Source organism: Silurus aristotelis (genome assembly GCF_946808225.1).
Source record: "Silurus aristotelis genome assembly, chromosome: 20".
In the NCBI taxonomy this organism is placed as follows: Eukaryota; Metazoa; Chordata; class Actinopteri; order Siluriformes; family Siluridae; genus Silurus; species Silurus aristotelis.
In genome coordinates this window covers 10,703,137-10,720,413 of record NC_139593.1, presented here as the reverse complement: position 1 = coordinate 10,720,413, position 17,277 = coordinate 10,703,137, and the positions used below count along the sequence as shown (strand labels likewise).

Here is a 17,277-nt window from a genome sequence, read left to right as displayed (position 1 = left end):
TTTGTACCCACTATTCAGAGTGCATCAGGGGTTTTTTACAGCTTCAATTTGCTGGGCATGCACTCACACACACACACACACACACACACACACACACACACACACACACACACACACACACACACACACACACACACACACAGTCATAACTCTCACTAATGTACACAATATGGACAAAGGGTTTACACCCGATTCGTATTTGCATATTTTTGTACATGCCATTCCACATTTAGTCCCAATTTCCTGTTATAATAACCTCCACTCTTCTGAGAAGATGTTCCACTAGAGTTTGCAGGGTGCCTGTGGGGATTTGTGCTCATTTAACCACAAGGGTGTTAGTAAAGTCAGATACTGATGTAGGTGAGGTGAGGAGGTCTGGGGTGCAGTCAGCATTCCAATTCATCCCAAAGGTGTTCAGTAGAGTTAAGGTCAGAGGTCTATAGCAGGTCACTCAAGATCTTCTACTTCAAACCATTAAAATAATATCTTCATGGAGCTGGCTTTTTGTACAGGGGTCTTCTAGTTCAAATGAAGGGAGAATTTAAATGTCACAGCATCCAAAGACGTCCTATTCAATTGTGCGCCTCCATCTTTTAAAAGTTTGGGGGAGGAACCACAAATGGCTGGAAGTGTCAGGTGTCCAAACACATTTGTCCCTCTCAAACATTGTGGGTGAATTTGCTCTAATTTAATTGATTGTATAAGTTCTGAGTCACTTCTGTTCTCATCAAATAGCAACAACTGAAAAGTATATAAAAATGAAAACAAAAAACAGGGGCGTCCTTGATGCATGTTAAAAGATGCCTGTGTGAGACGTTGCAATGTTTGTGTACAATAATCTGTTTAACTGATTAGCCCAGTAACCTCTTCCCTACTGACTGAGTGAACTCTGTCTCCATCTCTCTCTCTCCCCCACACACATACACACAGACATCCATGCAGCTACACCCCCTGTGGTTTCTAATCTCGTTGACGGCTAAACAGGTCCACTGAGAGTAATCCCACTGAACCCAAAATGAGAGTCATCTACATTATCCTCACTCATCACTTAACTGACCGCTTTAGCAAACACTCGCACGCCATTCTCATGATTGTTTCTGCTCAAGCCTGTTCCTTTTCTCCGTTCTTGGGACTAGCAATTTACAATGCGTTTATATTTATTCATTTAAAAGATCCTTTCCCTCAAACCGACTGAGCTGAGAGGATAAAGATGAATGAATTGAAGAAATTATCAAATGAAGGCAAAATGGTCCTGGGGATTCCTTTTCCCAACCTGCTGATGAGCAGTTCAGTGTTTTTATTTCTTTACCTCCCCAGTTTGGGCGCCTGCCAGTTCCCACTCACCCTGTCATTACAACAACTACAGACAAGAGGGAAACAAAGAGCGAACACGTGCTTCCTCTGAGACATGCAAAGCCACGTGAAAGCGTGCATCCAACTGCATTTGTTCAAATGGCTGCTCATGCTGAAGCAAAATTGATCAACATGGATGGCTTTGGCATCGCTGGGATATGAACTCATGACCTCCTGATGGTTGGCTGAATGCTTTCCTGTTGTGCTAGTTACAAGTCTGCACAGCTATTTATGTGGGTGACCTTTCAGTTTAAATCATCTTCATGTGTAACGCTTTAGTTATGCTATTGATTCATATCAAATCTTCTGAACAAATCATGAGTGACCTGAGTGCCAGCAACAAGCTAATATTTTTTTGTATTTCCATGTTGCATCCAGGGTTGATAAACTGCTTGTTGTTGTACAGTATTATAACATTTTTGATTACACATATGAGTTCCACTCAATAAATCCATCACACATTAACCATGCAGCAAATGTTAGAAATATTATTATTAATAAAGTAAAGACTTATATTTGAACAAACGACTCAAAAAAACGACTGCAGTATTTTTTTCATCATTGATGTCCAGTCTGGATGGAAAGTATTAAGCATTTTTCTTTACTGTAATCCAGAGCTGGACTTAGGCTATGACTGAAATATTGTCCGTCGGTGCATTGGCCCCCGCAGAGCACTAAATCTAATATGTTGTACAAGGTGAGCAATAACGATGTAGAAATGCTGAGTGCTGAACACACACACTGCCTCAAGCAACCACCTGGATGTTTATAAACATGGATTTGATGCCATAAAATGTCAACACCTGAAGCATTTTTTCCAATAAACATCAATTGATTTTTATTTCAAATTCCACATTTCCATATTTTTTATAAATAATATTTTATTTATTGACAAATGATTTTACGCACTTATTGTTACACACGTTCACGTTATAGCAACAATATATATTTTTTCTCTCTCTTTCTCAGATTGCTGATTAATTCCTGTGTTAGTAATAAAAGTCCTGTAGTTCTGACTGTTACAAAGCACTGACAAAGGAGACCATTATATATTTTTTTTTAATCTGGTTATTACTAGCCTTTAGTTATGTGAAGCTTCCATCATATGAGTCCCTGTGAGTTAGCGGTTAGTATAGAAACCATAACATTAGAACGTGACATCAATATATACCTCGGCTTTACACTCCAGTCAGAACTCGATCTGAGCTGGCAAAATAACACTTTCTAAATAAATAATCAGATTTCAACAGTGGCATAATACATTTTTCACTGCACTGGTAGCCTAGCATATGTACTATATACACTAGCAGATGCACTATACATACTAGCATATGCACCATATATACACTAGCATATGTACTACTGATTATTAGCATATGCACTACAGATCTATCAATCGATCGATCGATCGATCGATCGATCGATCGATCGATAGATAGATATAGTTTATTTGTGATCACCTAAGGGCCCTTTAAAGAAAAGGAGACCATAATCACAAACAATGGGCAAAATCATTTTGTCAGGCATTTGAAGGTCAGGTCTTTTGTAAAATTGCAAAAGCACAGCTGGTTGCAACTGGTTTCATTTTTATTTAGCATAAGATGTTATGTTTAATACTGATGGTAGTTAAGGGTACTGTAGATTTTTTTAGTGTCCTTCACTTCTGCTGGACATAATGCTGTTCCTGTCTTTTGCTGCAACTCTCCAGTCCACTGGACACTTGACTAGACTATCGCACAGTATAAATATGGACACAGATACACAGCTATGAAGGACATGCGTATAATACGTATGACACACTCACCGCGATGCGCAGTAGTGTTCCCTTTACCGATGCCCATCTGTCTTGCCTGCGGTCGATGATCAGGATGAAGCCAACTCCTGACGAGCTGAGGCTATGGAGCAGACAGGCATGGTCACCATGGCAGCATGTACATCACCCTCATCTCGCAACACACACAATCACATACTTACACACATATTAAAGGCATCTAATAGACTATTAAATGTACACCAGCTTTCAATAATAAATCAGCTATTTTTTTTTTTTACATATAAATGATTGTAAAAAGTGTCCATGAGCTGCTTCGCATGTTCGCCAACCTCAATTAAACGTACAGATTGTATCCGGTGTAGAGATGCTTAGCTGCCTGCTATGTCCATCACCATTGACAGTGGATGTTCACTTCGTTCCAAGGTTTACCATGGTTACCAAATCCTCCGTTTTTTATATCTCAGTGGGTTTTCAAAGCAAATTGATGAATGTCGGGCTGTGTATTCCTGTCCTTATCCAGAGAGTTGATGGTAAAATCCACATGCGTTTTTTTCCTTCAGTGTATGTGTGTGTGTGTGTGTTTGTGTATAAGTGTGTGTTTCTCAGTATCGTTCCAAACCCAGTGTTTACGGCTGCAGTAGCACTGTATTGAAGCACCAACGATTAAGGTGGTCCAGCCTGCTCCGCGCTCAATCCACCAGCCAATCTTGAACAATCAGGTGCTACCTCAGAGCCAATCAAAATGCAGCATGGCTGTGACAGACAGCATAGCCTGCAGGCTCACAAGGCTGAATTGCTAATGAGAAAGGCAGGGAGGGAGGGATAGATGGAGGGAGAGAGGGAGGGAGTTGTCTCAATGATAAAAAGGTGGCAAGCAAGAAAGGAACTGCTGATGCCCTTATATTTGTGCCGCCATGATAGTAACACACACACACACACACACACACACTATAGCCTTCTTTTTTACTTTTCTAAAAGCTGAGCTTTCCTTCATCCCTAGCTACCATTTCATCTGAGGCGGGGACTATGCAATCTGCATCTACCCCCTCGCCTCAGTTCCCCCGGTGTTCCTCACACTCCACTGCCCTGCTTAAGGGGAAAAATACAGGGGGGAAAAGAACGAAACAGAGAAGGAGTGGAAGAGGGAAACGCATTTTCTAATCAGAACGAGTAGCCGTGCTCGCTCAAGGCACAAGCGTGGCACAGCCATCAAGACCGATGATGTGCTTCCAGAGCAACAAGATTTCACTGATTAGTCTCCATTAACCTCTAATCAAAGGCTGACAGGGATGTACAAGAACAGAGGGCTCCAGCTTTAGTCCTTATGGCACAACATTCTGTTCCACCATTCTGTTCAAACAATACTCTTTTTCCAATCGGTGTTTGGTTATCCCGTGTTCTTTAAATACCCAACACAATGGCATGGTTGTTGGTGCCAGATGGGTTGGCTTACAAATAGCTGACTCTTCTGATCTCCTGGGATTTTCGCACACATCAGTCTTTACGTGGTGCGAAAAACAAAAACCAGTTAGTGGCAGTGTTGGGGACACATCAATGGCACAGACATGATTGCAGTAATTTGATTAACCACGGTGAGCAGAAAAGCATCTCAAAGCACAAACTTTGAGGCTGATAAACTATAAGCCAGCAGATCAGCAAATCAAATTATTTTTTTTCCCTATTCTGATGTGAACAATAATTGAAGCATTTGACCTGAATTGCATTTTTGGCTCATGACTGGATGATTAAAAAAAATGTCTAAATGATTCACGATTTCAGGTAAAAAATAAAGTGAACTTGTCGTCATTTTTTTGGGTCTTTTTTAATGGAGATCCTGGGCAGCTAAGTAATAATAATAAAAAATAATCGATTAAAATATGAATGACAAGAAATCACCACACACGTGTAACACATAACCGACCCAAACATTAATAACACACTAATAAGTGTGTGAGTACATGTGAATACTAATTAAAATTCTATTGAACTCAATTCAAGTAATTTATATTGTAATAAATTGTATAACAAAATTTTTTTTAATCAACCTTGGATTGCACCTAGCGAATAAGATCATTATCAAGCACTCCCTAACCTGAATAAGGAACACAGCTTGAATCCTGAAACACTGCAAATTTAACAAAGGTTCCTCAGAATAAATAAATCATTCCTATGAATTCAGTGTATTGCAGTAAACTGCAGTGGAAGCTCTTTATTTTCTTTTTCTTTTTTTAAAAGATGTCCTCTATTCCCATTTATTTAGAGGACTCATTTACAAAAGCACCACCAAATAAAATTCACATCAGCTTCCTATTCCACTAGAAAACCTCAGGCAATTAGAGCGTCCCCTCTTTCCATCTCCATGTGTTTCACCTTCACACCCCCTTCTCCCCTCCCTTCCTGCATTTGCTGGTCGCTATTCCCATGAGACAGCAGTAAGACCAAGCCAGACAGAGAGGGGAAGGTTAGGCACTCCATAAGCACAATTTCAAGCTTGTACATGAATAAAGATTTTTGTAATGAATATTAAGTATGTTCAATATGCAGGCGACGGCATAGCAAAATCGCCGTGCGTGACATTTCACTGTTATTACACCATTAAAGACGATGTGAAATATAAGAGTATACATAAGGATGCTACACACACACACACACTCATCTTCACTTTCTTTAACTGTCCAAGTGCTAAAAATCTCATCATCTTCAATATGTAGATGCATATTAACGATGCAATACTATGTAAACGATTTTGCACACTAGCGACCTCTGCTGGCAAAATGTCAAACATAAATCACTTGTACTATATTCTAATAATGCTGCACACTATGATGACAATATACTTTATACAAATATAGACAAAGAAAAATACAACAATTGAGTGTTGAAAAAAATATCTGGTAGCACTTTATTTAGCTGAATGGTAAACAAGAAGAAATAGGAAATTATGTATGTACTGTATGTAATTATAAAAGCTACTAAATGACTTAAATGGTACTGTAATTACTCTCACATGTTGCACTCATTTGATCATACAATCATGTGGTAGTAGATGTGCATTGCATAAGATTATCTCAAGCGCTTCAGTTAATGGCCATGTCAGACATGAGGATGTAAAAACAATATGATTTGATTGACATTCTAAATCGATTATGCAGTAATTCTACAGGAAATGCCTTGTTGGTAAAAAAAAGGTTAGAGGAGAATGGCCAGACTGGTTCAAAGTGACAAAAGATTCAATTACCCAAAGAACAGTGGTGGGCAAAGTACACAAACCATGTACTTGAGTAAAAGTCGAGACACAGTAGATAAAATATGACTCCAGTAAAAGTTCTCCCTTTAAACTCTTACTTGAGTAAAAGTACAAAAGTATTTTCCTTCAAATGTACTTAAGCATCCAAAGTACTATGATTTATTATGGCTATAATGTTCCAATTATCATTTATGTCACAAGTTTCTTCGCTTAATCAACACAGTTCATGTGAAAAGAATTAATTCTCTTTTAATAGTGATATAAATGAGTCAAACACTGATATCTATTAAAATGATATGAGATTGAGATATTTGACTTCGTAGTGAAATAAGTCTCATCAAATGGAAATACTTCAGTAAAGAACTTGTACACAAAAATGCTACTTGAGTACAGAAACCACTTTTACTTCATTACTTTTCACCACCGTCAAAGAATCACTCTTTACATCCGTGGTGAGCAGAAAAGCATATCACCATGAAAAACATTTCAATTTGTTATCCCTCAATAATAAAAACCTTCATTTAAAAACTGCATGTTGTATTCACTTGTTATCTTTTACTAATATTTAAATTAGTTTGATGATCTGAAACATTAAAGTGTGATAAACATGCAAAAAAATAAGAAACCAGGAAGGGGGCAAACACTTTTTCACACCACTGTAGCTCTGTCTCATGAAAAACACTCACATGCTATGCTTTCTAAGTGTTGACTACACATGGACAAGAACATGGCTCAATTCTGTGGCAGACAAATTGACCAATCGTTGGCTTGTCGATCAATTAGCCTGGAGAAGATCCCGCCTCCCAGTTGAAAAACAGCTCTCTTGGGTTCCTTTTCAGGTTTTGACCCCACAAGCTTCAGATGGTAGGCTTAGCCTTGGACTACTGTGTACCAAATTGATCATTGCTCACCTATCATTTTCTGAATTATGCATTAGCACTTCTGGTCTGTAGGAAGCACTAAGAAAACCTTGGCAAATGGATATAATTTTGGGGTATTACAGTCAGACACAGGGTTAAATAGAAATCGATCAGGAAGTGAATACACACCTGGGAATGCTGGTCAGGTACGTCAGCACGTTGTGAAACTCTTCTTCCTGCAGCTCTGTCAATGCAGGGAACTCTGGGAAGATGATGATGGGGCTGCCATTTTTCCCTCGACCACCTGGGAAAAACATCAGGAAAATAGAAAGCACTGTGGAGTTTTAATAAGATCCTTCATGCTTTTGTAATACGCTTTTGTTGCTTTCCTTTGCCAAAAATCTAAAATCTCCTTGCAACACAAATGTCTTCACTCTACAGCAAAAACAAATGAATTGGTTTTGCCATTCCAGTAGTTTTTAGAGGTTGCTGTGAGTTTGCACTGCTAATTGCAATGTTAATGGCAGATAAATTAAGATGTTGCTAAGATATTTTTTTTATTTTGTAGTTTTAATCTGTAAAATGGCATCCTGCAGCAAACCTACACAAAACCAGCCACCAGGGGGCACTTTTCATCCCCTATACAGCTGTGTGAAAGAAAACAGAACAAAAACGTAAAATGGAGGGTATCGTAGAGAACAGGGCCACAATATGCTCAAAACCTGATTACTTAAAGCCATTGTTGTGGAGCAGAACACACATACACACCATAACCTGTAAGTGAGTGATGATTCTGGGTTCTCTCATGCTGTGTGTTTATTATAGTGTAAAGGCCTCACTAAAGGCAGTCACTTAGTATTATCCCAATCATCAATCATATGTACATGGGTGTTGAGTGGCACAAAAAACGATTTGAGGATGTTTGGGGGGGAGCTACTAAATCTAAAGTCCCAGAAAGGAGGTTTGAACAGGATTTTCCCCCAGTTGTCCTGTGTGTTAACCATATAAATTAACTAATTGTAATTTTAAAGCATTCAGATCTCTTACACCATATGCAAGCTTTGTTGAAATTGCTAGCTAGACTAGCTATATCTCTATTTAATTGGATAATAAGGTCAGAAATTATTTTATTTTTAAATGTTTTGTGAAATTGGCACAAACAGAAATGCATAAAAATAATTGACAAGCTATGAAGAAACTACAACTAACATGTGAAACAAGAGTTGAACAACCCCGAATATGTTTTTACATTTGAAATTGTCCAAAGAAGCCTCATTTAGCTTTTTCTTGACAGCTTGGAAATTAAAACCATTCGTGTTTACACCACACTTAAGCTATTATGAATGGAAATTTCATGTCACCCAGATGAGGACATGTTCTCTCTGGCTCCCTTAAATGGTTTTTCCTCATACCATCTCTTTCTTTTTCTCCTTCACCACTCACTGTCTTTCTCATTAGGGATTAACTAAGAGACAGTTTATGATGCTAAAATGTATATCTAATCAATTCTGTACAAATAAAAAAATGTATTAAATAACACAAATCTTCACCAAACTCACAATGTCTTTAGTATAAATCGTGCTGCTGTCCTATTTATCATCACCAGTGCAGAACCAGAGACCCAAAGACCATCTGCTATAAGTGTGTCAATGTGTCACAGTGTGTGTAAGGGGCAAACACAAGGTCAGTTCAGCCCTCTGTTCTGCCTCCAAACATATATACACACAGATGGACTGGCACACACACATTTCACCACTAAACAAACTGCTTCCTGTTATCAGAACAAGGATGAAGTAAACTTCGGTTACGAGATCAAAGGTGGTGTGTGAAAAGAGCGAGAGGGAAACGGCTAAAAGAGAAGCGCGTTATATAAACATACTGGGAGACTGGCAGTGGAAGTCTGTCATTTACTGTGGGTGGAGGAATAAGGCAAGATCAGTGGTCAGTCTCTCGTTCTTTCTCACAAATACGCAGGATTAAAAGTGAAGGGAAAAAAAAAATGAAAAGAAGTAAAAACCACACCACAGAAACAATTCTAAACATAGATCATACTGTAGCAGCTAAATAGAGATACATCATTAACCTAAACGATGCATCTTAAGGCAATAATGAATGGGAAAATAAAGAAACCCTGAATTCCAATATGCCAACACACACAAACACACACTCCATTCTATGAATCTCATACCCAGCAGTGCTGCAGCTTACAGTGTCATGGAAACCCTGAATTATTCAGGATGACTGAACCTGAACCAGGTCCTAACTGGGACACGTGTAAGTATCAAACTTGGACTCTTTAGCTTTGTGTATGTGTTGGTGAACTGTGACTTCACTGCGAAGGTCATAAAGACTTTACCTGGACCATATACACCTTAGAACAAGTAGCAGCAGGTGATTTCCCTTTTTTTATATTTCAGCTCTCCACAAACAGATGTGATTGTCATGAATCTTTATGTTATTGTTTAAATGCACTTATGTTTTTATCAAACACATACTCACATGCCAGATTTGCTATCTATACTGTATGGCCAATGTGGTTCTTTTCCAATCTGTTACCACAAACGTGAAACAACACAATTGTATAGGATGTAATGACATACAATTTTGCATGTTCCAGCATGACAATGCCCCTGTGCACAAAACCAGCTTCATGAAGATATGCTTTACATGGGCTGGAGTAGAGGATCTTGTGTTGCCTGCTATGGAGCTCTGACCTCACCCATATTGAACACCTTAAAATACCTACAACCTCACCTACAAAAGTACCTGACTTTACTAACGCCCTTGTGGTTGAATTAGCACAAATCCTCACAAGCACACTACGAAATCAAGAGAACATCTTCCCAGAAAAGTGTCGGTTATCACCGTATAAGAGCAAATGGTTACTGAATGTGGAATGGAATGTTCACAAACTTTTATCTATCAGTAAACCACCACTTTTCAACCTTTTCACTGCCGTGGCCAGTTATTTCACAGGTCATTTTACAAACCTTGCAAATGTAATCTTCACTGTTGGTTTCAAACAAAAGACAAGGAGTTGTAATAATTTTTCAATCTGGTTGCTATACTGTGCATCCATGCATATGGAGGTGCACATACTTAGACTACAAGATTGCAACCAAGATTTCTGAAGCTCGTTGCAGATACCGTAATTTCCGGACTATTAAGCGCACCCATATATAAGCCACACCCACTAAATTTTACAAATATTTTTATTTTTAACATAAATAAGCCACACTTGTCTATAAGCCGTCTTCAATAATGTACTTTACACAGGCTTTAACAAAAGACACGTTTCACACGGTGTAACGGGTGAAATATGTTGCGCTTCCTTCAGGAGCATAGCGGTATTTTGGGAATAGCCTGGCACTGCAATTTCCGGTATTACTGCGTGTGTTCAATACAAGGAATATGTCCTTATTATTTTCTGATGCTCATTTCTAAGTTTTTTTGACTAACCCTTAACGCTGTTGCCAAGAAAAATAAAAAAGCTTTTTGAAGTTTCGGAAACCTGTCTGTGCTTATATTGACCCAGACTCAACGCCTTACAACGGCTTGTATCCAAACAGTAGCCTACCAAGAACGTTATTGTTCACTGTCTTCCTCCTTCCTTTTACAACAATTTCTCTCGGGAGTTTATCTTTTGGCATCGTCGTGCGTTTAAAAATCACCCGATGGAAGTTTTTTCTCCCGATGCCGTGCAGCTCAGAACACAGGTGAGGTGCATTTTCCGTTCGAAAATTTCATTGGTCTAATGTTATGGGGTTCAGATTTTAGGCTTGAAGTTTGTGAAACCGGGAAAAACCCAGAAAAAATGTATAAATAAGCCGCTTCGTTGTTTAAGCTGCAGGATTCAAAACGTGGGAAAAAAGTAGCGGCTTATAGTCCGAAAAATACGGTAAGTGTACAAAATGTATCTAACGCTATGTAAGTTGTAGAGGGAACATCCAAAGAACCCCGGAAAGTGCCACCTATAAATACTTCTAATACCTCATCTTAATAGATTCTCATTTAATAGTTTAATTTTTGCCTAAAAAAATGGTTCACAAGTTTTTTGCAATTATAGGCAAACTATACAAAATGTATTTTTATAGACTTCACCTTTTACTAAACATTAATAGAAACTGGATCTTATTGGTATATTATTGGCTGTAATGATGTCAGTTATGTAATGCACCTAAAAACAAAAGAAAATGCAGAAAACAATGATTTCAAGACTTTATATGGAGGAATGCATGTTCAAAGTTTCTGCCAATAAAATGTTTTAGCCATCTTGCATGTCATGATCTGTCACAAAATGGTTTAGATTTATTAATTTTTTGCAGAGAGCATGCTTTTCCCTATTTCCTTCCTGAGACACTGGCAATTACACCAATCATGGATAACATTATAGGTGAAGTGAATAACAATGATTATTGCTTCATCATAGCACCAGTTATATTGGGAGGTATATATTAGGCAGTAATTGAACATTTCGTCCTCAAAAATTTTTGTGTTAGAAGCAAGAAAAATAGCATAAGCATTTGGGCCAATTTGACAAGGGCCAAATTGTGATGTTTATATGAATGCAGTGGTCAGCATCTATGAAAAATGATCCAAGGAAAAAAACAGTGGTGAACCGGTGACTGGGTCATGGTCTCTAATGCACGTGGGGGGGGCGAAGGCTGGTCTGTGTGGTCCAAACCAACAGACAAGCTCCTGTAGCTCAAATTGCTGAAGAAGTTCATGCTGTTAATGCTCAACAAGTATGAACTGTTTTGGCAGCAAAAGGGGGACTAACACAATATTAGGCAGGCGGTCATAATGTTATAATTGTATATAGCAGTATTCAGTATTCATACTGTTCATTTAGGTGTAGCTTGTTGTATTACAGTATAACAAATCTTTGGGTTTAATGAAAGAAAACATTTGTAAACATCCTGGCAGTTATGAAAATGTCTCCTAATATATTCTCATGAACTAAAACCCTGCATGAAAGACTGTGTGTGTGGTACGAACAGTGCCTACTTTTATAAATAAATAATGCTGACTGTGGACTCCTAAACCCCATGACATACAGCGAATTGAATTTGCACTCCTCAATAGCAGCCAGTTCTATAAATATCCTTTTGTAGGGGTGTTTTATCCATGCGTAAGAACTGTAAAGGCTCAGATTTCCTTTCTATGGACTCAATTGTGTATGCAGTGTTTTCAGCCTAATGTGAACTATGAAACACACTGATTATGGATGAAGTATTTGATGATCATTGTTTGCTTGCTTTGCATTTCCTCATTATTCCACTAATCCAGCATCACTTCCTCTGATTCAAAGGCTGATCTTCAGCTTCACGAGAGAAGCAGTTATAAAAGCATCGTGGGGCAATAACGAGCAGCTGTGGGATCCGTCTCACCTGACAGGAAGGCGAAGCATTTCCGGAGGTCAGGGCTGATGTCTGCCGCGCACAGCGGACTCGTCTCCTGCTGCATGATCTCATCTGGAGCAAAAAGATATGAAAAAAGAGAGAAAATATTAGAAGAGACACCTTGATTTTACTAACAGTCATGTCATGGCTCCAAAAGTGACAAACACTCAATAGAATAACTTTACAATTCAACCATTTATTTCTTGCGATTTTAGGTCACTCAACCTTGAAAGTGTGAAATGAATTAACACTGGGGTGAAATGCAGTGCTGAAGAAAGCGTAAAATATGGAATAAATATAAAAATTCTGAGAAAATACAGAAAAAGTGAAGAGACTTAAGAAATGTCTTAATACTGGAGGCAAAATCTACTGAGGAAGACCGGAGGTAAACAGTAAGGTGTAGGCTTATGGGAAGGGAACTGGATTACTGTAAGCAGATTTACAGGGTGCAGTAAACTGCAGTGAGGCAGTATAGCCGTGTGTGTGTGTGTGTGTGTGTTTTTGCCATCTTTAATGCAAACGAATCAGTGCATATATATATATATATATATATATATATTAGTTTTTTTTTCTTTTCACACACATGCTTATGGAGTTTTCAATGAGGATGTTTAAAGTGACCCTTTTTGAGCTAAAGGCCATATCAAGCACTGCTTTTTGTGAATTAAAAAAAAGAAACGAAAACAACAAATAAACTTTTGATTTTAAAAACAAGGTTGACCATAATAACTCACTATTAAAGATTGATCTGTATAAATTACAAAAAAAAGTTTTTCTTTCTCATTAAAAGCTTACGGTAGTGAACACTACTACAAAAGCACTATCACTGGAGACTCCTTTCAAAGCGGTGATTGTCAGGACCTTCCGGGCACATGGTGTGCACTTCCGGGTTTGCAGCGCACACTTCTGCGCCGGCGGCCATCTTGCCATTTTACCCACGCCACCCGGTTTTTAAGGTCACCCAAGACTTTAGTTTGGGACTAAAACGGCGGTCCCTCTGGCCCCTTTGCTCTGCTGGGCTGCCCAACCTCAGCCTTCTTGCCAGACTTAGGACGTTGCCCAGATCTTCCGACCTGCCGAGCCGCTCCGCTCCGCTCCAGGGTCCCTCCAAAGGCACCGCTCCGCTCGCTAGCCTTGCTGACTACGTTGCTTCACCCCCGGGTTTCTCCAAGGTGTTCGCCCCGGCCCCTGGGTTTTGCTAAAAAGAGGGTGTCCGCAGAGGGCATCACTCCGCCTGAATCGGCCAGAAAGTGCTTAGGGCAGCCACCTGGAGGCTCGCTCCACGCTTCTTCCGACCTTTCCTGACCTCCAAGGCGTTCTATCCAGTGGCAGTTCGCCTCAGGTCCTGCTGTGTCTGCCGCTGGCACATGACTTTCCTCATGCACCAGGATTTTAGTGTCTGTCTGGTATTTCCCTCCAACCACCCAGGCCTTTGTTTCAGACCTTGGACTGTGTTTTTGCCTTGCGCCATTGCTCAGTGTTTCTTTATTAAAGCCTGTTTTCTCCAATCAAAACAATTCCTTCCAACCTGACGCAGTTTAAGAAGATTTGCCATGAAAAATGGGAATAAATCCCCCAATCTAGGTATGCAAAGCTTGTAGCATCATACCCAAAAAGACCTCAGGCTATGATATTTCATTTTGTCACTATGGGGTACTGAGTGTCAGTTAATAGGAAAAAATAAAGAAATCAATCAGGCTCTTAATAATTTTCCGAATGCATTACACACACACACACACACACTACACACACACACACACACACACACACACACACACACACACACACACACACACTTATCCTACTTATATCAGAGTTGAGGGTTATGGGCCCAGAAGAGAGGCAGCTTGTTCATGCTTGGAGTTTAACTCAAACTTTCAGAAGTCCAACACTGAACTGCTATTTTTCGTCATACTCTGCAAATAACAATATGCAGTATGTTATTTTCAGAGTATGAAGAAAAGTAGCAGTTCAGTGTTGGACTTCTGAAAGTTTGTGAGAACACGAACAAGCTGCCAGAGATGTTTTCTTTTTTGTTTTGTTTTATTATAGAAGAACCACAGAATAAAAAAAATGCTGTGGAACGAAAACAACCTTCTAAGAGTTTGGTTTGAAGATCATCTTTGAACATCGTGTGATTAAAAAGCTCAGGACAAAACGTCCCTGAGGACATGCTTGTTTTTTGTATCTGAACTTTAGACTTGGGCTTCTTTGGTTGTAGACTAGCTTTGAGGCTAATATAGAGTACTGAGTTGCTAATTGTCTGTTGAACATCGGCCTGCTTTAGTCAGATGACTTTAGAACCCTTGAGCGAAAAAGCTGTTGCAAGTTGACCTGCTATTAGCCATGTTTACGTGCAGAGTGACCAAACTCCAGCTGACACTTTACAATGTGACATTCATCTCAGTAATCTCTTACGGAAACGTTACATGTCCTGACTAAAGACAAACAGCAAACCATTAAAATGTAAATATGCAATGGCTGAATACCACACCTCAGTCTTAAAGGAAGTACTAGAGAACAAAAAAGGTGAGGTAGCAGAAAGGAAAATTAGCACGTTTCAATGTCTTTAATCCACCTCCGAAAGATGATTTGTTTGAGATAACAAAGCCAGACATCAGCCATAGAAGTTTCAACAGGAACTATTACAGCACAAAAATAATCACTTAGTCTAACAGGTGTGGTTACAGAACAAAAAGCTAATGTTTGTTTTGCTTATCTCAAATGTATACTTCAGAAAAAGCATATTGTTTGAGCTACAAAATGTTTTTGGTATCACTGAGGTAACTTCCGCAGCCTCTTGTCTGTGTAGCTCAGCTTCTGCATCACACTCAGACATCCTTTAATTTGATGTTTGTTTGTTTGTTTTTTTAACTTTAGTTGCTAATGTCATTTGAGAAATGATTTTGAACCAGCAGTTAATCAGATCAGTCCATAAATCTTTTATTTTTCAACACGAAATGGACACTATATGGACAAAAGTATCTGGGCACCTGACATTCAGAGTTATATGTGGATCTTCTCCAAATTGTTACCACAAAGCTGGAGGGACTCAGTTGTATCAGATGTCTTTGGATGTGGTAGCATTACTTCCCTTCACTTGAAGTAGGAGACCCAAACCTGTTCCAAAATGCCAATGCCCCTGTGCACAAAGTGAGCTCCATGAAGTTATGGTTTACATGAGTTGGAGTGACAGATCTTGTGTGGCCTGCTACAGTGCTGACCTCAACTCTAAACACCTAAGAGATTAACTTAAATGTTGACTGCACCCCAGGCCTCCTACATCAGTACCTGACTTTCCTAACAACCTTGTGGCTGAATGAACACAAATCTCCTCAACCACACTTGGAAATCTAGTAAAAGATCTTGGAGGTTATTATATCAGCAAATGGGGTCTAAATGTGAAATGGGATGTTCAAAAAGCACATACCAAAATTTATTGCCAGCTGTCTATGAACATTTGTCCCCATAGCGTTTAGGAGTTTGTTGTATTAGCCAAGGACTACAGATCGATAAACTGACCAGAAAGCTCCATTATACTGTGTGTGTGTGTGTGTGTGTGTGTGTGTGTGTGTGTGTGTGTGTGTGTGTGTGATATATATATATATATATATATATATATATATATATATATATATATATATATATATATATATATATATATTTTTTTTTTTTTTAAATCCCTTTCATCTTTAACAGAAACTCCAGGTGGATGTAAAAACAATAATCTTTATAGTCACAATCCATTGGCTACCATATTTTTTCTATGGTCCAAGAAAAAGCATTACTTATAAATACAAATATTCTCAATTCTTTTGTACTTCCTGATACAAGAGAAGACCCCTAGCATCTTTTTACCCTTCTGCTAACATGTCCGCTGTGTGCATTATTTACAAGTCAGTATCATCTACAGGAACATGTATTACTCAGCACTGAATCAGTTCTAAACATGAAAAACACCAAATTACACACCAAGACTAAAAGAAATTGCAGGATGCAAAAGGTTCACGTATGAAAACACTACTGATGGTCTTGTTCTGGATCATGTCCTTACAAGCAGTGCAGGTTTACATTACATTCTCGTGTCGTTTAAGTGCTCTCCAGACAGTCGTGTCGCAGCTTGCCTGTACTACAAAGGCGGATGATTATAGGTGTGTGTTTGGACTGAATGGGCAGGTGAGCTATTTACAGACCGATAAAGCCACTGCGATCATGAGTGTGCTTAAAATACATTCTATACAATAATCACACGTGCACACAAACAGATTTGTGGCCTTTAACAGGCACACACAGGATTATTATCCTCCGCCCAGAAAGTCATCTATCAGAAATATGTTCAAAAAAGCAGAGAGCATATAGCACAATTAAGATTAGTGCATATGGTGCGACAGTGTGCTAAAGCATGTGCAGATCTGGAATGTACATACACACGTGCTGTAACAGCTGGCACTTGCATATGTGAGCAGAGCTAATATCAGCCTTAACAACTGTTAGCAAAATCTAAATGATAGCAGTCATGCTAGTGTGTTGGGAAACATAGAAGTCAGACCATATTAGTTTATTTTTTCCATGTTATCTGTCTGTCTATACATACCGATCATTTACAACTTGTAGCTGAAAAATTATTCAGCTTCTTCTGAC

At 38.9% G+C, this 17,277-nt stretch overlaps 2 protein-coding genes across 22 annotated transcripts in view; one reads left to right on the top strand and one right to left on the bottom strand.

Moving 5' to 3' along the window:
* setd4 (SET domain containing 4) overlaps nucleotides 1-17,277 on the top strand; it is a 493,820-nt gene that overhangs the window by 364,174 nt on the left and 112,369 nt on the right. The gene's annotated exons all lie outside the window — the stretch shown is intronic.
* Nucleotides 1-17,277, bottom strand: part of mcf2la (mcf.2 cell line derived transforming sequence-like a) — a 96,643-nt gene that overhangs the window by 35,527 nt on the left and 43,839 nt on the right. For 20 of the 21 annotated variants that reach the window (XM_083523097.1, XM_083523098.1, XM_083523082.1 and 17 more), the window contains 3 exons: nucleotides 12,625-12,708; nucleotides 7,424-7,538; nucleotides 3,158-3,248 (listed from right to left, as the gene is read on the bottom strand). In XM_083523097.1, coding sequence (XP_083379223.1) covers nucleotides 3,158-3,248; nucleotides 7,424-7,538; nucleotides 12,625-12,708 — 290 coding nt within the window. Of the gene's footprint in view, nucleotides 1-3,157; nucleotides 3,249-3,456; nucleotides 6,798-7,423; nucleotides 7,539-12,624; nucleotides 12,709-17,277 lie in introns of those variants that run through there. The other variant, XM_083523095.1, reaches the window with a different exon arrangement.